Below are 21,331 nucleotides of genomic sequence, written 5' to 3'. Positions count from 1 at the left end.
TATCCTGCCTAGACTTCCCCCTGAACCAAGAACTAGTACTGGCCTTGGTGGTGATGGGAGTTCAGAACCTCACACATCATACTCTTGTAGTCCACACTCTGATTGTCAAGGCAGGTCATAGGCATGTGGGTGAAAGGGAAGGCCAAACCAGCCAAGTGAGAGGTAAGGTGGGATATGCCTGGAAGGGGAGGCTGAAGGGTGAAGGCAACAAGGTTTATGATGTAATTGGATGGAATGGGTCCAGGAACCAGTCCTCCAGTCAGCAGCCGAGTCAGATATCACAGGAGATGATTCCATGGAGTTTCACTTGTTGGTATGAGCCTTCTGATGATGGCCTGTGTTCTGTCCAAGGTGGTCATGAAGACCTTCCTGGGGGTCTTCGTGCTCTTTCAGGTAGTAACAACGTTTGGGAACATGCTGGTGCTGGGAGTGAGAAAAAGACAACAGAGGTAAGAGCCATACTTACTATGACGAGAAGTGTTCTACCTGGATAAGTTCTGTAATTTAGCTGATCAAGGCACTTCATTAATTTATTTCACTTGCATACAGTGTGACCAAGGACTAGGGTCATCTAATTCCCTAGTGACCTGACTCCACAACACATGTTACTGTAGATGAGCCCCAGCTCCCAAAAGACCCATCTCTTAGAATTGGACTTGGAACAACTGGAGAATTGGGACTGAGGCCAGCCAGTTCCCTCATAATCAGAAGAATTGGTACTTCAACTATCCCACATCCTCAGTAAGCTGGGCTTGACATTGCTCCTCAAAGTAGTTAATATACCCAAAATAACTGCAGAGCAATGCTCACTTGATGAAACTCCAGCTTGGGGTTCATGGTCTAGGAGGTCTAGGAGCTCCATGCCTCCTCCTGATTCTACTCAAGGAAGCAGGATATATTCCCTATCATGACCTCCTTATTTCTCTGCTCAAAAACCTTCAGTGGATTTCCCCCTCATTACCTCCTCAGTCTGCTGCTGAGAGCTCAATTCATTCTGCGTGGCCTCCTCATTACTCTGCTTACAGTCTGTTGGCAGGACCTGGCTTGAGTTGCCCGGGGAATCCTTCTCTTCCGCCAGCTGGCACTCGGTGTAGAGAGACCTGTCTATCAGCTCCTTTAGGCTGCCAGCCACCTTCAGGAAGATCCGACCCATTTTGGTGGTAACAGCTTCTGAGAGTCCTTCCAGAAACCTGGTCCGTAGAATGGCATCAGACCAAGATAAATGTCGGGCCAGCAGCAGGAAGTCAGTGGCATACTGCCTGACTGACTTTTGGCCCTGTTTGGGATGGCAAAGAACAGCACTGAGGACGTCTATCTCAGATAGGGAGTCATATAAGCCCTGGGATCTTCTCAGGAAAGATTTATTTTCATCTGAGAGGGGGTGTCCTACCTCCATCTGCAAGATGAACCACCTCTCTGGTGCTCCCAGATGAAGTGACACTAGAAATGCCATTCTCTCTGAATCATCCAAAAACCCTTTCATTTGCTTCTCCTCATCAATCTCCATCTCCTCCTCCACAGGGCATGAGCCCCGTGCTGCTTCCTGCTCTTCTAAGAGGTAACAGAGTGCTGGGGTCAACATTCCGAAGGATGGCACTTCCTCTCGTGGTGGGTTTGTAGTTTCAGGAATTGTGGCAGTCATGTGTGGTCTGGGCTTCGATCCAGAGGCTGTGATGTTAATGTGAGAGGTAGATGCCTCTCCAGAGCCTTTGGCTTTGATTTCCAGAGTGGGCATCACTCCAAAGGCTGTCCGTGGGGTGGACATTGTTCCAGGGCCTTGTGCCCTCATTAGTGGTGTGGACATCCCTCTAGAGTCTGTGGCTGTCATTTGTGGCATGGACACCCCCATGCCACATCCAGAGGCTGTGGCTCTCGGTAGTGGCATGGACATCATTCCAGAAACTGAGGCTCTCATAAATGATGTGGACATTGCTCCAGAAGCAGAGGCTCTGATTGGCTCTATGGCCATCCCTCCAGACACTGTGTATGTTGTTTGTGTCACGGACATAGATCTAGAGTTCGCAACACTGGTTTGCAAAGTGGACATTGCTCCAGAGACCATGGTTTCCATTAGTGGCACAGACATCTCTTTGGGAGCCATGGATGACATCAAAGGCATGGGCATTGTTCCAGAGGCTGGGGCTCTCATTAATGGCTTGGACATCCCTCCAGAGACCATGGCTGTTGTTTGTGCAGTGGACATATGTCCAGAGGCTGAAGCTCTAATTAACTCTGTGGGCACAGCTTCACAGGCTGAGGGTCTCCTTAGTGGTGTGAACATAGTTCCACAGGCTGGAGCTTTTACTAGTGGTGGGGACACTCCTACAGAGACTGGGGCTCTCATTGGTAGTGTGCACATGTCTCCAGAAGCTGTGGGCATCATTTGTGGTGCGGATGTCACTCCAGAGGCTGTGGATCTCATTAGCGGCATGGACATTGCTCCAGAGATGGGAGCATTCACTTGTGGCATGGACATCATTCCAGAGGCTGTGGCTGTCATTTGTGGAGCAGACATGGCTCCATAGGCTGGGGCTCTCAGAGGCGTGGCTATCTCTGCGGAAGCTGGAGCTCTCATTAGTGGTAGGGACATCTCTCCGGAGGATGAAGCCCTTGTGAGCAGTGAGGGCCTCTCTCCAGAGCCTGGGGTTCTCATTAGTGGTGTAGACATTGTTTCAGAGGTCCAAGCTCTCCTTGTTGGTGTGGACATCATATCAGAGTTTGGGGCACTCATCTGCATACCTGCAGCAGTCATGGATCTCATGGACGACATGGACATTCCTCCAGGATCTTGGGTGCTCGCTGGCTGGCTGGGCATCTTTCCAGAAGCTGTGGCTCTCAGTGATGCAGGTATTTCTCCTGAGTCTTGAGCTCTCATTAGTGGCATGGACATCCCTCCAGAGACTGTGTCTGTCATTTGTGATGTGGACATTGCTCCAGAAGCTGCATCTCTCATTAGTAGTGAAGACATCCCTCCAGAGGCTGTGTATGTCATTTGCGGCCCGGACAGAGCTCCAGAAGCTGTGTCTCTCATTAGCAGTGTGGACATTGCTCCAGAAGTTGTGGTTGTCATTTGTTCCGTTAACATTGTTCCAGAGGCTTGGGGTGTCATTAGTGGCTGGGACAATGCTCCAGAGGCCAGAGCTCTCATTTGTGGACAGGACATCATACCTGGGGCTGCGTCTCTCATTAACAGTGTGGATGTTGATCCAGAGGTTTGGGCCGTCATTAGTGGGGTGGACATTGCTCCAGAAGTCATGGCTTTCATTTGTGGTGCAGATGTCAGTCCTGAGGCAGTGGTTCTCATTTGTGACATAGACATTGTTTCAGAGGCTGTGGCCATAATTGACTGGGTGGACATTGTTCCAGATGCTGGAGCTCTCCTCTGTGGTGTGGACATCTTTCTAGAGGCTGAGGCTCTCGCGCGCTGTTTGGCCGTGGCTTTCGTAGAGCGTTTGAGCCTTGCTCTAGAAGTTTTGGACATTGTTAACTGTGTGGGCATTACTCTAGAGGCTTTGGCTGACCTTTGCTCTGTGGACATCACTCCAGAGCTTGTGACTGTCATCAGTGGGGTGGTCATGGCTCCAGAAACTGGAACTGTCTTTTGCAATGCAGACAGATTTCCAGAGGCTGGGTCTCCCATTAGCGGTGTGGACATTGCTCCAGAGTCTGAAGCTCTTACTGGTGGTACAGACATCACCCCAGAGGCTGTACCTCTCACTGGCAGAGTAGACAGGATTTCAGAGTCTAGATTTTGTGTTGACCATGGGAACATCATTCCAGAGCCTTGGACTGACATAATCTGGGTGGGCATCACTCCAGAAGGTAGGGCCATCATGGCTGCTGGGGACATTGCTTCAGCATCTGGAGCTGGCTTTGGTACTATGGACATTTCTCCAGCATCTGGGACTGACGGTAGCGGTGTGGACATTACTTCAGAGTCTGGAGCTAACATTAAAAGTGAAGACATTACTCCAGCGTGTGGGTCTGACATGAGTGGGGTAGATATTCCCCCAGAGTTTTGGATGCCTGTTTCCTGGGTTGATGTTCCTTCAGAAGTCAGGGCTGACATTATCAGTGAGGATATCGCTTCAGAGTCTGTGCCTGACATTAGCAGAGAAGATATCTCTCCAGTGGCTAAGGCAGTCATTAGTACTTTGGACATTGCTTCAGTGTCTTCATCTGTAATTTGCAATGGGGACATTTCCTCAGAGCTGGGAGCTGGCACTGGCTGTGTAGACATCACTCCAGGGTTCATATCTGGCATTAGGATTGGGGATATCTCTCCAGAATCTGGGGCTAGCATTAATGGTGTGGACATTACCTCAGAGGATGAAGTGCTCATTATAGGTGTAGACACTGCTCCAGAGGATGGAGTTGGCATTGCCAATGGTGATATCTCTGCAGAATCTGGTGCTACCATTAGTGTTGTGGACATTGTTCCAAAGTCAGGAATTGTCATCATCTCTGGGGACATTAACCCATACTCTGAAGTAGACAGCAATGGGGACAATGTTTCAGAATCTAAGGCTGGCATTAGTAATGGGGACAGTGCCTCGGCATCTGAGGCTGGCATTGGCAATGGGGAAAGTTCCCCGGAGTCCGAGGTTGGCATTAGGGGTGGGGACAAGTCTCCAGAGTTTGGTACTCCCATTACAGGTGCAGACATGGTGTCAAAGGCTGGAGATGTCATCAACTGTATGGATGTCCCTCCAGGATCTGAGGCTGAAGTCGAGAATACAGGCAACTGTATATGAGAATGCAGAATCTGGACGTCTGCTCTGGTCTCCGTCATTGGTCTAGAGAAGGCCATCCGCTTGTTTGGGGGCTCAACATTTTCCTCCTTCGTTGTATTGCTGAATTGCAGTGAGTGTAAGGGTACTGACATGTCTGCCACAGCAACAGGACAGTGTAGAGGAAGCCCCTTCCTGCTGAAGCCCAAGCGGCAAGAAAATCTGTAAACAAGAAACAAGTTTAGAGGTCAAAAGCCAATATTGGGAAATAGACAAATTGTTCATGATGGAGACCTGTTTTATGCGTTGTCAGGTATATGGCACTCAAGGTGAGGCTATCAACAACTTTGGAGCTGGAGCAAATACCGTTTCTGCCTCTATTGTTTTCAAACCAACCCACCCAGTTACACAGCACAGCTTCTCAGTTTGTAAATGCTATAAACGCCAGCAAACTCCGCAGCCGGGAGCCTGAACAGTCCTGAGTTAAATGAAGCAGCATCACCACCTTCTGGCCAAGTGTAAGAAGTGCAGGTTCCTGGGCTGTATTTTATCCCAAGGCAGTACTCACAAGCTAGCCAAGGTACTGACAGGCCTGAAGGAGAAAGCACTTTGCCCCAAGATAATCATTAGTTCCTGGGGCTCATTACATTCTGCCAATGATTTAATCTTCATTTTACTACTCTGATGTCCCTAAATGTTCTCCTAAGGAAAAGGGAGACATTTATCTGATCAATGACTGAGAGCAACATTCCATGAACTGAAACTTCTGCTTATTATTTTCATTATTGTTATTAATAACAGCAACCACCACTCCGTTACTACTATTTATTGCTTCCCATAGTATGTGCCAGGCACTGTACTTTAGACAACGATCCACAACTTCCTATAACGTGAGGGCCTTTGTAAGCATTACCCCATTTGGGCCTTACAATCTCCTGGGCAACAGATAATATTGTCCCCATTTTACAACCTTCCTCAGATTCGCCAAGTTCAAGGCTAAAATGGGGTCACTGTGACAGTGACAAACTGTATTTCATTGATTCTGACACCCTCCTGGGGACTGCCTAGTGTTTGGCATCCGTGAGCTTGCATTCAATTATTTCTCTGGCATCCTAGATTATGGGTCACTTAAAGCCCAGTCTCTAGCATGTACAAGTTTCAAGTTTTTCTGATGACATGGGGATGGGCAATCCCAGAGCCTCACCCCTTCAGCCTGATCCAATAAGCAGCTCCAAAAGGGGCTTCTGAACACACGGCTTGGAAGCCAATGCAAATATTACACAATATTGACATGTTCCCACAGCCTACCCATGCCAAAACCAGAAACTTGCTACTTTGGGACAACGTCACAAAAGTCATCAACTCATGGAATTGTGATTCCATAATAATGAGAAAACTTGCAACAGAAATGCTAACAGGGAACTGTTCTTTAGTATGCACTGACTGGCAAGCACTCTGCCAGGCACTTTACATGCATCATCTCATGTGGTTCCCATAGCAACACTAAGAGATTTCAGTTGTAGTCTTCATCTTACAAATGAGAAAATTCAGACCCAAAGAAACTTAATAATTTCTCTGCAGACACATGGATTCCTGAGTCCATCCAGTTCCAGAGCCCCCTACTCTTCACCACTGTGCTATAAGGATTCACCTCTCCCCCTTTCTCCCTACTGAAATCCCTGCATCTGTCTCCAGCCTGGACAATCCCAAGATGGAATGTCATAAAAGAAATGCTGGCCTCCACCCTGGTTATTGTAATAATTGGTGCAATGGGAAAGATGAGTCAGAAGAGCAGCCACAGACCTCCACCTCCCATCTTCAGAAAAATTTCTGAACATGCCACAGTTTCCTACCAGGCAAAACCCAGAAAGATCTTACCTTGCCAGTGACAGAGAAGAGGCAGAGAGTATCCTATGCGCCCCTAGCTCTTTTATTCTGGCCAATTAACTTATACCTCGTGCCCAGCCAGTTCCTTAAAGTAAGACCCAATACCAGCAGCTGTTCTTTGCAATCTCCCTTTGCTATCCCCTGCCACGCCCCCCTGCCCGCCAGCCAGCCTGCCCGCCCACCCTCCCCACTGCTCCTGACTTGCTACTGCTTGCTCTGTCTTTCTGGTCCCAGATTCCTGCCTCTATATAGGCTCTGACATTTGCCTCTGGCCGCCTTTCACTTGACAGTCCTCCAGAAGCTCCACTTTAGCACTTGGCCTATGCAACTACACCCCTCTTCCCCATTGCCCCCAACAGTCCCACCAGCCTGTGCCCCACCCTACTCTGCCCGCCTCTGGCAGTCCCAGAGAAAAGAGGAGATTAACACAATTAAAGAGATGAGACGAGAAGGGTCCTGGCTCAGAAAACAAGATATATGGCCTCTGTGGCTGAGCACACACAGGAAGGAGTCCTGGTATCCAGGCATTGCAACTGATATGACAGAGAAGCACAGGTAGAGGGCTTGAGGAAAGGGAACTGAGGGTGGAGATTGAGTGGAGCAGCATCAGAAATGTTCAAAGAGGTTCAGGTGCAGAAGAAGAGGGTTTGGGAGGATGGTCAGTGCGGGCTGGCAAGTAAACACCTTAATAGAGCCCTGTAATGGTCATGATAACAAAGGCAATTTACCCCAGGGTCAGAGACACGGAGGGGAATCCAGCCACCAGTATCCCTGCCACAGGACTAGGATTCAACAGCAGTGCTCCGTGGATTTCAGACTCTGTGGATTTCAGACCACTAGCAAGAAAAACACCAGCCTTGAGCATACCAGGTGAGGGCTTGTTCATACAAACAGGGCTACAGCCTGCTTTCTAGAACTGGGGCACGAGGTCAGAGTAGAACTAGCAGAAAGGTTTATCAGAGGCCTCTAGTTGTCCTGAATTGGTGCAGTCAGTCGAAGGGGAGAAACCCTCAGTCTAAGGGGAGAATTGGTCCCTGAGCCTTGGATAGGGCAAAGCCTCCAGGCGAAGTTCAAGCAGCCCTGTTCTATATCCCTCTATAGGGATAAAGAGTTTGACAAGGGAGGCAATCGGGTCATTATAAACCTCATAATTAGTGATCAACAAAAAGTGAGCACTTGGGCTAAGCACGACACATGCATTATATCATTCTGACCTCCCAGCAACACCTGTAAGGTAGGCACTGACATCATTCCCATTTTATACACAAGGAAATTAGCTTGGAGAAGTCTATGTGACCACAGTCACATTAAAAAAAACAAACCGATTTCAGCCCTGGTCATTCTGACCGAAACCATTTTATCTCTCTGTAATCAGACAAATGATTAGAAACTCTGAGCCCTCTACTCACTGCCATCTCCCCCACACCCCCACACCACAAAGCAAGGAAACTGTCTTACTACAGATGGCTGGAGCCTTGTGGTAATAACAACAACAACTGATCTTGCTTGAACTCTTCCCACATACCAAGAACGGGGCTGAGGGCTTCACAAACATTATCTCATTTGGTGTTTACAATTACCCTGTAAGCTAGGTCCTTTTAATTCCTAATATACAGGTAAGGAAACAGCCTCCATGAGGTGAATTGACATGACCAAAAGCACACAGTTCTGTGTGACTCCAGAGCTCACTACACTATAGTGCTCAAAAGAAGAATTCCAGTCACTCTCCTTTCCCCCGAAAGCCCAAAAAAAAAAAAAAAAAAAAGTCACAGAATAGCATTCTGTCAACAATGGCCTCACAACAACAACTATTATTATTATTAATATACATAACAATCAAAGCTGATGTTTACTGTGCTAGGCACTGCGCTAAGTGCTTTACCTACATGATCTCATTTGACACAACATCCCTGTGAGGTAGGTTCTATTAGTACCTTCATTTTCCAGATGAGAAACCAGAGGCACAGAGAGGTTAACTAGCTTTCCCCATGTCACACAGCTCCAGGGCATTATTCTAACACAACAGTTTTGGAAATAACCTAAATGCCTAATGTTAGAACACAACTTGCTTAATGATTAAACAAATCATGGTGCAATTGTAGTAGCCACTAATGTAGCCATTGAAAATACACTATAATATGTACATGAGGATCTAATTTTTATAAAAATAAATGTGTAGTCTTTTGCATAGGAAAAAATAAAATCTGGAAGGACATATACCAAAATGCCAACAGTGACCACAGTTGAATGATGGGATTAGAGATTTTTTTATTTTCATTTTTCTTATCTGTATTTTCTCATTGGTCTATAATGGACCCATAATGCAAAAAGAAAAAACTAACAAAATTTCATTTTATTTTTTTGAGATATGTTTCCCTAGGGTTCTGTCTCAAGCCCTTTTCACTCCTCTCTTTGTAAGCTCTCTCTAGGGATCCCCAACATCCCCCACAACCAAGCAACCTTTCTACCCCAACAAGCTTAATGGTTGTACCACTTGATTTTGTGTTTTATTTTTGGTTTGTTTTTAAAAGTAATTTATTCTTTCTCTAACTTTTATTTATGTTTAATAATTACATAAGTAATCTAGGAATATATCCTTAGGATAAAGACTTGAAATCCTCCCCACAGATAAAGCTAAGTCCTGAGAGTGCCCCAACCCCCATCCCCACAAGTCCCATTCCTCTGTCTGTTCACAGTTAGGTGTGTCTCCTTCCAAACTTTTTCTGGCTGCAATGGCATTCAGAGTTCATATCATGCAATTGCTTGCAAAACCCAGTATGGGCAAAGAGCTACAGTTAGAAAACCATTCTGGCACTGGTCACTCCAGGGTTCCAAGTTCTGGCCCATTGTGACTATTTTAATCACCCTGCTTCTAAGGAAGCTACTGAGAGAGGGTTCTTGCAAGCTCAGCCCATTTGAGGCATAGACTTCTGTTCTATTAAAGCCAGAGTCTCTAAGAACACAGAGAAGAGAGGCCTTCTAAGGAAGGAAAAGGCCAGAAATTGCTGCTTACCATCTCTCAGGTCCCTCACGTCCCACCCAGTCAACACTAATCAATATGGCTAGGAGGTGTCATGCTCCTGCCTCACAAAAGGTAATTGAGTTTAGGGCATTGCATGGCTAGCTGCTCGGGGAAATAAGAATAAACAAGAGATGGTTCAATATGTCAACAAATAGCTTTCCAGCTGTTGAAAACAAGCCTTTCCCTAGATTCTCAACAATATCTTCTCCCAGAGCCTTAGCAAATAGGCACCCAGATAACTGAAAACAGATAACCTAAGGCTAAAGAAATACCTGCTCTACTTTAGGATCTTCTGCCTTCCTTGATCATTCAGGGAAATAGAAATCCTCCCTACTTTCTTTTTCCCCCCTCACACACACAGCCCTGACACTTAAAATGCCCACCCAGCTCTTTATAAATAAAGAGGGGGAAATAGCTAGCATTTACTGAGTGCTTACTACGCCAGGCACTATGTTAAACACTTCACATACATCATCTTATTTATTGCATGATAAGCCAATAAAGCGGTTTTTTTACTCTCATTTTCTAAATCAGCTAAAGAACTGAACTAGAGAGAAATTAAAATCAAGTAACTTACCTTGGCTTTCACAGCTGAAAGAGAGTGAAGCTGGGCTTGTCACTCGGGTCTGTCTGACTCAGCCAGTGCTCTTAACTCACAGGAGAGTCACACACTGTCTTCAAGTCTCTGAAGGGCTGTCATACGAAAGAGAGGGTAGGTGTGTTCTGGGTAGCTCCAAAGAAAAGGGTTTGACTCTTAGTTGGGAATTATGCTTTCATTGGATGTGCTGCAAATTCCCCAAACAACATGTATATGCACGTCCAACTCTATAGGGAAAAGAACATTATAAGAAGAGCAAAGAGAACTGCCTTGCATTAGGTGCCGTCCTGGAGGATCTGTGGAATCAGAGAGAACTGGAGGGATACCAGAGGACTGCAAATGGGCAGTGTCCCAATTTTCTTAAATAAGGAAACTACAGACCAGTATACCATAAACTCCAGAGCTGTAAGCTTGATGTCAATCCTCAGCGAGATTCTGCTGCAGATTACGAAGCAGGTAATTTATAAGCACTTAGAACATAAGTGGCAATAGGAGGTACCTAGAGGTGCTAGCAGAACACAAAATCAGACCAGGTTCCCAGACTTGCAGCTAATGCAACCCAAAAACTGAGGGACTGATATTAAGCTTCCAGATTTTTATTTTTCCAAGTAAAAGCATTAAGAAACAAAACAACCTAAAATCATCATTTTCTAAACAGAAAGGGCTTCCTTTCAACCCCAAAAGAGAAGGAAATAACCTCAGAAAAAAGAACAATACATGAAATAGATTTCTCTTCTCTGCGAAACATTTGCTACCTAGTCCTCAGGCTTTCTCATTGCACGGTGGACTGCTGCAATTTTCCTGGAGGATGGGCACTTGTCCAAGGACCTGCTTTAGGGAATCACTCAGAGTTAAAATATCAACACAGATAAGATCATATACCTGTAAGACAGGAAGTCTTTCTGGCCAGAAGAGAGAAAACAGGAGTTTGACCTTAGCCCAAATGAGGACATTAACACAGATAAAGTATCCACAGGAATGGACAGAGTGAAATAAAAGTTGCCAAGTGCAGATTCAAGCCCTGCTGAGGCGACTCTTGGCCAACACATTTGACCTGTGCCACCCCTTGGACCACATGGCTCTCTTGTAGGAATAAGTGTGTGATGCTGTGAAGCATTTGGACCACAAATCAGTTTCTGACTTGAGACTCTCCAAGCAACCTTCAGACCACTAGTCTTCCCAGGGAGAGTTCTTAAAAGCAGAAAAATTCAAAACCAGCTGAACACCATTGCCAGAGTAGGAGATCTGCAACAACCAAGAAGGAGGTCCCTAGCCTTGACAGTCTCCTGATCAGCATTTTTAATCAATGGTGTAAATAGTGGCATGGATGGGATTCTTACACAAATTCTCTAGGGCTGAGAAGAAACTCTACAATTAGCGTAGCTAGTAGGTTTATATTTTAAGCTCCATGGTTTACAATATGTCTATCTGCATTTGGTTATTTTCTCTCGTGTTCTTTGATGCCAGAGCACTGAGTTTCTCCAGTTTATGCACCTCATAGAAAATGCTTAGTGAACATATGCTAGCTCTGCACCCACCCAGAAGTGTAGATCCAATCATGTTTACAACTACTGAGCATTCATCTCAATCTTATCATCTCTTAAATAACTGGTATTAATGTAGACTTCCTTGATGAGAGAAGAGAACAAACTAATGTCCTCTTTTTTACAAAATTGGCCCCATTTCCAAAAGATTTTAAATTGGAGTTTGATCACATCTGTTGACATTGACCTTGTTTCTGTAGGTGATGGAAGCACAGTACACAGTACTTGCCATACCCTCTGAGACTGCATTTCTCAAAATAAAATTGTGGTGGGGAGACCCTGCACCAAGTGCTCCCTAAAAAAATTGCTAAAACACAGATTTGTGAGGGGGAGGAGGCTCTACCCTCAAAGAGTCAGAATCAATATAGGTCCGGGGTGACACCAAGGAACCTGCATTTAACCCAAGTGATTCTGGAACACTAGAGTTTCAGAACCACTGGCTTTGGGGTTCCTACACTCTGATTTTAACTCCAAACAGGTCTGAACTTGAACCCCAACACTTCAAGTTATTTCACCTCAGTTTCCTCGTCTGTAAAATACACATAATATCAATACCTACCTCACATGCTCTTTGAATGTATTAAACAAAACAACATGTAAAGAGTCTGGCACATAGTTGAGGTTCAGTAATCTCTCCTGTTCCTGCTTATCCAGGGGCCCTGCTGTCTGCCTTCTCTGTGTTCAGCTTCTGCCCCTGTTGCCAATTGCTCACCCTTTCTAGGTCTGGTATTCAAACTCCCCGAGAGAGAATCTTATTGGTCCAAATTCAATAACTGTACTTGCTGGGCAAAGTTCTCATCCTAGGTTCCTTCATAGGCTGTTTGCCAGCCTATAAACTGACTGCCCATGGATCAGATGCCCTCTTCTGGCTCAACTGGCTACTGCTAGGGGTAAGTAGGATCATGTGATACCAAGCATAGTCACCTATTCATAAGAAACTGCTACTTCCCTGAGCTAGGGCCTGTGGATGGAAACTCCATAGCAGGGGTTCATGGGTGTGGCAGGAATTCTGAGGCTTAATCCATCCAGTACACCTAGGCTTCTCATTTATCCAGCCTCCCAAAGGAATGAAGCACTCAAGTTCACTGAAGTCTCCATTTAATTCTGACTTTTCATCTCCATCAGGCCGGGAACACCAGTTTTTAAAAAACTAGACCACAGTCAAGGAAAAAACAAGATATAACCCTAATATTAGACCCTTCTGTTTCTAGAACACGTTTTTAAGTTTCCAAAGCACTTTCACATCTATTTATTCATTGCAGAGCTTGCAAATTGGCAGCCACAGGCTAAATCCAGACTGAAGACAGATTTTATTTGACCCATACAATGTTTTTAACATTTTTAAAATTAGTTGCCAACCTTTAAAAGTCAGGAAATTTTAGACAGAAAGCTGGATTTCTGGCTTTTCTGAAAAATAAATAAATAAAATAAAAAACAGGAAGACTTCGATCCTAAATCCGATATAGCAACAATCAGCCAGAGCTGAACAAGCTGCTCTCTGTAGGTGGGGCATGTGCTCACCAGTTTGCCTTAGTACCATGGGCCACCTTTACTTTTTCAGTGACCTGCTCAGCCCCCATAGGCATTTAGAGCCTCAGTTTAACCTCATACATTAGGCAGACAAGGTGGATAAGAGTTGAACTGCATGGGTTGGAATCCCAGCATTGCTCCTAACTGGCTTTGGGACCCTGGGCAAGTGATTTAATCTCTGAATCTCCGTTTTCTCATCTATAAAATGGGGATGATAATAATCACACTGCCTACCTCATAGGCTTATTGGGCCAATTAGAGTTAATGCGTACTTAGAGCAATGACTGGTACATTACATGCACTAAATAAGTATGAACATCTTTCATTGTCCACAACTTCCTATGTGCCTCTCTGATATCCTAAAGCTTCTGAAAACTGAAAGTTTGTGGCAAGCTCATTTGGTGGCAAAACTGGGCCTGAATTGACATGAGGCTATTTATTTATCCCATTTAGAAATATTAATGACTTTGATCACAGGGTAGTATCTTTGATTTCATTAAGGTGTGATATGTATGTTACATGTACCACATTGCTTTTCTAAAATCCAAATAGTCGGAACTCTAAACCATGTCTAGCTCCAACAGTTTCAGATAAGGGATTGTGGACCTGTCTTATTATTAGTTTGTATACCCACTTGACAGATGGGAAAACTGAGCTACTAAGCATTGAGCTACTTGCCAAAAGTCCCACAACTTGAAAGTAGAAGCTATTTAGGCTCCTAGACGTGAAGCTCACAGTGCCTAGTACTGTGGGATGTCTTGGGTTCACTATAGGCATGTGGATGCAGGTAGTGGCTACCAATCAGGGATCCCTGAAGAACTGAAAAATGTCACCACTTACTGAGAGTGCCAAACCATTCCCTTTGCAGCATTCTTTCAACTCTCACTCTTTACACCACTGGGTTAGAATTAGGATGAAGATTATTGTCTTCAGTTTATAGAAGAGGAAACTGAGGTCCAGAAAGGAAAACTGACTCACCCAATTTCACACAGCAAGACAGGCAGAGCTGGAATTTGAAACCAAATTCTGGGCTTTTTCTTCTTAAACCCCAAGGCCAGTCCAAGAATGACATATGCTGAACTTTCCACATACTAAACCACACACTCTGCAGACAGTCCTGAGGTTTCGACATACCTGACAAAAGGATAGTATCCCAAGATCTCAGCAAATGTAAAAATGAGACAGTATGTCTGAGTGGACCTCGTCCTTCCCAGGACCACAGGCAGCAGTGTACAGACACGATCCAGTCAGAAGCTAGGGAGGGGAGATTTCTCAAATCCCAAGAAAATTACAGAGACCCTATTGTTTGCTCTTCTCTGTTGATTTTTAAGAAGCTGACATTTACTTATGCTAAAGGCCAAAAGAAATGAAAAATCTACTGAAAACGTAATGGCATCAGTCACACAGCAATATCCTAAAGCAACCTTGGCATATTATGAGTTCCTTTGTTTGAAATTCAGAAAGCAGAGCACTGCTATTTCATATTGTTAGTGCATCAGAGACCTGGGCATGAAAACAGCATCCTTAGGACCTCTTTCCAAACCCCTGCCTCAGCATAGAGGAGCTCTCTGACATTGCCACCAACTTCAGCAAGTTGGAAAAGAGAAGGCAGGCCATGACCCAAGTGACCTTATGTCACTCCTAAACTCATGGCTTGAGTCCCTCCTACCAAAAAATCTGCACTTTGATCACACACCCACAGCGACCCAGATCTTTAAATTCAGCAATTCTTTCTCGGGTTTCAGCAAGGCATTGGCAGTCTGAGCTATTTTGGGACATTTTCTCTGCTGTGGATGCCACTTTTGGAATACGCCAGGAACATGCTAAGGACCTGGAGCTCTCTACCCTGGACCCGATTTTGGGTTTGCTTGCTTTCTCTCTCCTTCTCTGGGCTAATCATTTGGAGGACAGTCACTCCTGCCAACCTAATCCCAGGAGCCTGACTACCTTGCCGGGCCACAGGCTCAAAGAGGCAGTGTGACTGCCAGCACACCCTCACGGTAAGGGGCACGGAGGCACCAGGCAGTCTGGCAGGATGAGAAAGGTCCTGGGGGTGGTCTGAGTTTGGATGTGGGCTGAGAAGAAAAACTAGGGGGCTTTCAGGGGACAAGATTTTCCAAACATCTTATTCTTACGATCATCACTTCCTAATCTGATGCAACTGACTCGGCAGGCATTCGGGAGCCTGTAAGCTCCATTTTCCTGTTCCAAATTCTTCTGTACCTGTAAGTACCCGGTTTACTCATGCTCATGCTGTCTTTTGGGGAGCGGGAGAGGAAAACAGGGCCTGGGGAAGGTCATCATTATCTGACTCAGGTGTGGGCAGGTCCATGGCGTTAGAAGAATTTCTGACATCCCCACTGCTTCCCCACCCCCCACGGAAACTGCTTCTTAGTTTGGAAAATGAAAATGCCTGTTTGTTCTTTCCCAAGCTCACCCCCCAACCACCACCACAGCATACCAGAAACTCCACCTGTCCTTTGGGGTCTTCTGTTCAGCAGTGTTGTGCACACCTGATTTCTTATGTTGGACTTAATGGGAGAAGCGCACCCTTGGCATTTGAATGTCTTAAATGCAACCACAGCTATTATTGTGCGCACAGCCCCTGCTGGCTTCTCCATCTTTTATGCTGCAATTTGCTGAAACAGTGAAAGATGTTCTAAGTGGTAGGGTATAAATAAAAATCTAGAAATTCCTCCATGGTGAAAAGGAAGAGCAACGTGGTTAATTCTCAACGCAGTTAGAAATGCTGCCACGATGGGGAGGCTCCACACTATGCCACCAATGGCTCCTTTCAATGCTTTCCTATTTTAATGGAAAGAGAGGCCAAAATAACTGTTGGCTCCCCATGAAAGGAGCACTTCTGATGCTTTTAGTGCTTTCCTGAGAGAGGACATTGTCTCTGGCTGGCTTGTTAGTCCCTGAAGCAGCTCCAATGGCTGCTCACAAAAGGAGAATCAGCCCTTCTTTTCCTTCTTTTTTCCTTCTTTTGGGACTGCTGATGTCCCCTCAAAATAGCCCACAATGACAGAGCCATGCCCTGCTACCTACTCTCTTCTCCTAACACTGAGATCAGATCATTCTCAGGGTACATATTTTGTTTGGAGGTGAGGGGAAGGAATATGTTGGCTAGGAAGCCATCTGGTAAACTTGCCACCACCCGTACTAAAAATCATGTCCTTCTCTGAACTGTCATATAACCCTCAGCCACGAATCAGAATAAAAGAGGGCAAGAACATTTTACCCTTTTAGAGTACAATGGAAGGAACATTGTCCTTATCAAAGGCAAAGGATAAGATGTTCCTTTGACCAAGGCTGGCTGCCTTTAATTTCTCTCACTGGCAAAATGAACAGCTTCTTATTTTTATTTTAAAAGTTCTTGTTCTGAAGATGATTTGAAAAGAACAATGTTAATATCAGTGCTAAAAAAAAACCAAGACAGAAATTTCACCTTGTGTCTGGTGGAGACTGGATTTGTTTCCAGGCTATAGGACAAAACTAGTCTCGGGAGGAATTTGTTTCTGCCTTCACTACCACCTGTTTGCTGGGTCTTTGGTATTTCAAGAAGTTTCTTAGCTCTCCTCCTTCTAAGGAGCTCTGAGAAAATGATGCTTGGATCATAGAGGTTCATTGTCTGGAAGACTTGGTCAAAGCCCTGAATGCTGGGGTGGGGGCAGATTACAGATTCTGATTATAACCAAAATAATCCAGGTCCTATCTTGGCAGAAGCCTGAATTTTATGTCCACCTTGTGGCATTCCAGGAACATTAAGAATGTTCCATTGGCCTTTCCAATCTCTCCCTATCCGCTCCCAAGGGCTTGAAAATTTTTAAGTATATAATTCTTTTGACTCAGGGCCTTGGCAACAGTTAAAATGCCAACCTCTTGGGAGGATCAGCCTATTAAGCCTCCCATCCTGAAAGCAGGTTCTGATAGAGGGACAAACAGAGAGGAGGAACATGAAATCATTCTAGGTACAAGCATGAGCCTCAGAACAGAAGTCTGCAAGCAGGACCCAGGCAAGGCCAAAGCGCTAAGAAGCTCTGTTGGTAGAAAGGGAAGATTCTATTCTTGCTAAAATGGGATACAGGCAACTTATTGGGGCAGATACTCGGGATTTGGGGAATAAGAAAAGGCCCACTTAATGTAACTGGGTTACAAGAAGGAGGAAGAATCTCATGTAGTAACATAGGATAAGAGATAGGGGAACTCCCTGCAAAGGTACCCTCAGGCTGAGTTACCTGAGTCACTGAACAAGGGCTCCAAAAATGTTATGAGGCCCCAGTACATGGAACAAACAGATCTAACAATCTGCTTCGCCCCTCAATCCTAGCATTTCTTCAGCCCAGAGTGGGTAGGCCAAAGGAGGGGACCATACTAAGATTTAGACTTTTGAGACCCTCTTCTCACCCTTTCATTCTTTTCATACCAGCATTGAACTCATTCCCAAGGTGATCCATGATAGATACAGCCATTCACTTTATTTTCCAAGAGCTGTAAGGTTTGAAGAGAGGTTGCCCATGTAAAGCCACAGGTCAAGGATTCAGCATCCCCACAGCTCTATGTGGGCTCCTTCCTAAGCCCTAGCAGATGCGGTTTTGGATTAAGACTACTTGGGTGCCAATTCTGGCTCTGCCACTTACTAGTTGTGTGGCCTTGGGCAAGTGGTATAAGCTATCTAAACCTCATCTGTAAAATGGGCACAGTAGTAAGAGCTTTCATATAATGTTGTAAAGACTGAATGAGATGATGCATGTAGAGCCCAGTACAGTGCCTAGTACGAAGGAAATGCTTAACAAAAATCAGCAATGATTAGCATTCCTGGCTCTGTGCTTATGCTTCATTGCCTGAGGATAGGTTATATCAGGAAATCGTCCCACTCAGTGCAAGTATCCCAACTGCAGGGGTCAGGGACTTACTATCTCCTTCATTTAACGTCGCCTTCTCACCGTTTCCTCCCAGTCCCACTAGAGAACATTTCTAAGCCTTCCCTCTCACTAGTTCTGATCCATTCCATCCCCCAGCTCACTAAATAGATGGATTCACTGCTAAAGAATCATGAAATCTTTTCCTTTGCTTTCCCCAACCACAGACTGAGCTTTGCTGCCCATTTCCTGGTGGCGAAATGGAATCACTTCCGGGAGAGCAGGGTCCAGAAGTCTGCAACTCCTGAAGCACTAATAAAACAAAAGGAGCCCTACAGAAAACTTTGGGTCTCTGGGTGCTGTAGAGTTCATTGCAGCTGTGGCATCACTCTGAAGCCACAGTCACTCCCACTGTGACTCTCAGCTCCTGAGGCTACTGGCCCATAGCTACTTTCCCCTTCCAACAGCCCCACTCTCTCCCTCCCTCAGGGGACTCCCCTATCTGGGCCCCAGGGTATTAGGGCTTCCAGAGGCTTTCCATAGCTTCCTCTCTCTGTCCCTCCCCATCCTCTCCTGGGGATACAGAGTTCACTCTTTCAAGGGGTGTGGTGACAAGAAGGAGCTCAGCTTTCTGTGCAGGCATGCCCTCAGCATGTTCTCTCCATTCTAGTCCTCCCTGCTTCTCTGCTCAGCAGAAAAGAGGAGTGGGAAGCACCCCTAGTCAGGTTTACGGTACTTCTAGAATCAGAAGACAAGCCTATATCCTGTCAAAGTAGACTTTGATGGTTCTCAAAGTAATTCAGCCTGAGAGTTTATTAAAATGCATATTCCAGCAGCTGTCTCTATAGAGTAGGTTTGTGCTTTAGCCCTAGAATTGTCATGTTTAAAGGACTCTCTTTAAGCCATGCCTTAAGAAACAGTGCACTCTATCTTGGGGAATGGGGGCAAGGGCTGACGAGGGAAGTCACACAGCTGGGTCCCATAATGAACCCCAGCCTACATCCTGACTCTCCAGAAGCACATGGAAATGCCTTAGAAGTCCTGACCCTGTCTTGTCCAAGCAGCATCTCCTAAGCTACTTCACAAAGACCCTGAGTAGTTTCAGTTATCTAGACTGCAGACCTAAATCAGCAGTGCTACCAGCCTGAAGTGCAAAACGCACAGCAATTCTTCATTGAGAATCATTTTGAGCTAGCTAGGGCTACAGAAGATGTTGCTGGTTAATAGCACAGTGCAGCCACACTGGCAGGCTTTGCTTCTCAGTCTAAGTCTCTTATAGGCTGTGTGACCTTGAACAACTTAATCTCTCTGTGACTTGCTCTTCCCCTGTAAAATGGAGACAGTAATAATACCTCATAGTGTTGTTCGTGTGGAATTATTAATCATGTAACCTGTTTAGAGCCATGCCTCGTCTCAGCAAAATATCTGCTATTCTTATTACTATAAATATTATACATATATATATATAAATAGGATTTATAATATTTGTGAGGAATAAACGAGATGATGAGTATAAAGTGTTCAGAACTATTATTGTTGTAGTTCCAGGGATTCAACAGAGAAATCAGTAGAAGTGCTCAAGGTCTCAGAGACCAAGGCTAACCTGGATAAATATTTCTGGTAAAGGGATTGGTCAAGGGTCATTTAGAGACTCAGAAAGAAAGTGGCAGTTTGGGTTCTCTTACATCCAGGGTGTAACTAAAGCTCTCATGCCTAACTTGTTGCCATAGATTTATGGGACTGTGGGATTTTGTTCTGGGACCTGCTAGGTCTAATTAAAGTGTTAGGACTCCTAGGAGACCGGCTGTAGTTTGCACAGACAGGAGCTTGAAAAATGCTGTCATGAATGTGCTCCCAGCTCTGCAGCAGTGGTGATGCAGTTGCTGGCACTGAGTGTTGCAGGGGTCACTGTAGACTTGTGGCCTTTGTACTTGCTGCCCCAAATCCACAGCTGTTAATTTATTAGGTTTTGTTAGAAGACACTACTACACTAAAGAACTTCAGAGCTGAAGTGACTGTCCTGTCCTTGCTTCATGGCTCCTGCACGGGCACAATTTTTGTGCACAGAGCTCCTTCCTTCTCCCCTCCCTCTGTCCCTTCCTCTTTCCTTCCTCCCTCCCTCCCTTCCTCATGTCACTGGCCTGAGTGCAGCCCTGGAACAAGGACCATGAGCATGAGGGGAAGGGGATGTTTCTGGGAAGGTCTAAAGAAGGGTGTCTTCTCACTCTGGGCTGGTGTCCCCCACCACCTCCCTCCTTAATTACTTTGGCTCACCCGACTCTGTCCCCAGCCCTTGCCCTGGAGGATTAAAATGGGAGAAGAGAAACCCCATCCAGTCCCATGAAGTCAACCAATACCCCTTGACCGTGGTGGCTTTCCAGCCCCTATGTCTGGCCTGGGCTCAAAGCCAGGATTCCCAGTTTCTTGCTGGACATGTCCACTGTACAGTACCCCAAACCCAACAAGTACAAACGGACCTCGTCACCTGTCTCCCCTCACTCCCCCCTCTACTAACAGTCTTGTGTTCCCCGCCTCAGTTGACAGTATCACCACGGACCCAAGCTGGAACCTCAGGGTCCTTGCCACCTTTTCCCTCTCCTTGACTCCCATGACAGCCAGCCCTGAGGTTTCTACCTATTGACATATGCCCCAAGTCTCCCCTCCTCTTGCCTCTCACTGCCAGTCATGGTTCAGAGCCTGTTCTGCTTCTTGCCTGCACCCTGGAGATGGTCTCCCAATTGGTCCGCCTGCAGCTGGCCTCTCTTCCTTCCAATCCTTCCTCACCCTGGTGTGGTAAGGACTGTCTTCCTGGTCTGTACCTAGTCTGCCTTAATAAAAAGCTCCAGTGGCTCCCTGTTGCTCACAGAACAAAACCCTCATCTTGGCCAACAGGGCTCTGAATAGCTGACCCCAAACACTCATCCATTCCCCTTTTGCTGCTGCCTGTGGTGCGCCCAGCCACGACTGTCCTGCCCTCTGGAACATGCACTAGGCCCTGTCACACAGATACTGTTCCCTCTGCCTGGAATGTTCTTTCCCTTCCTTCACTATTCCTCGTGATGAAACCTGCCTTCATTCAAGATGCCCCTCAATCCTCCTTCATCCATGAAGCCTTCTCCAAATTCCCCAGATATGTTCCTCTACCACAGCACCCA

At 45.8% G+C, this 21,331-nt stretch overlaps 1 protein-coding gene across 1 annotated transcript in view; it reads right to left on the bottom strand.

The window, feature by feature from the left end:
* Positions 1-22: 22 nt before the first annotated feature.
* The window catches only part of RTL9 (retrotransposon Gag like 9), a 44,835-nt gene continuing 23,526 nt past the window's right edge, over positions 23-21,331 (bottom strand). The window contains exons 2-4 of the mRNA XM_017546507.2: positions 10,217-10,332; positions 962-4,952; positions 23-423 (exon numbers count right to left, since the gene is read on the bottom strand). Of these exons, the coding sequence (XP_017401996.1) occupies positions 304-423; positions 962-4,885 (4,044 nt within the window). The 5' untranslated portion in view covers positions 4,886-4,952; positions 10,217-10,332 and the 3' untranslated portion in view covers positions 23-303. The remainder of the gene's footprint in view (positions 424-961; positions 4,953-10,216; positions 10,333-21,331) is intronic.

The sequence above is a fragment of the Cebus imitator genome, unplaced genomic scaffold (genome assembly GCF_001604975.1).
Source record: "Cebus imitator isolate Cc_AM_T3 unplaced genomic scaffold, Cebus_imitator-1.0 Scaffold189, whole genome shotgun sequence".
Lineage (NCBI taxonomy): Eukaryota > Metazoa > Chordata > Mammalia > Primates > Cebidae > Cebus > Cebus imitator.
This window is presented reverse-complemented; position numbering and strand designations above follow the sequence as displayed.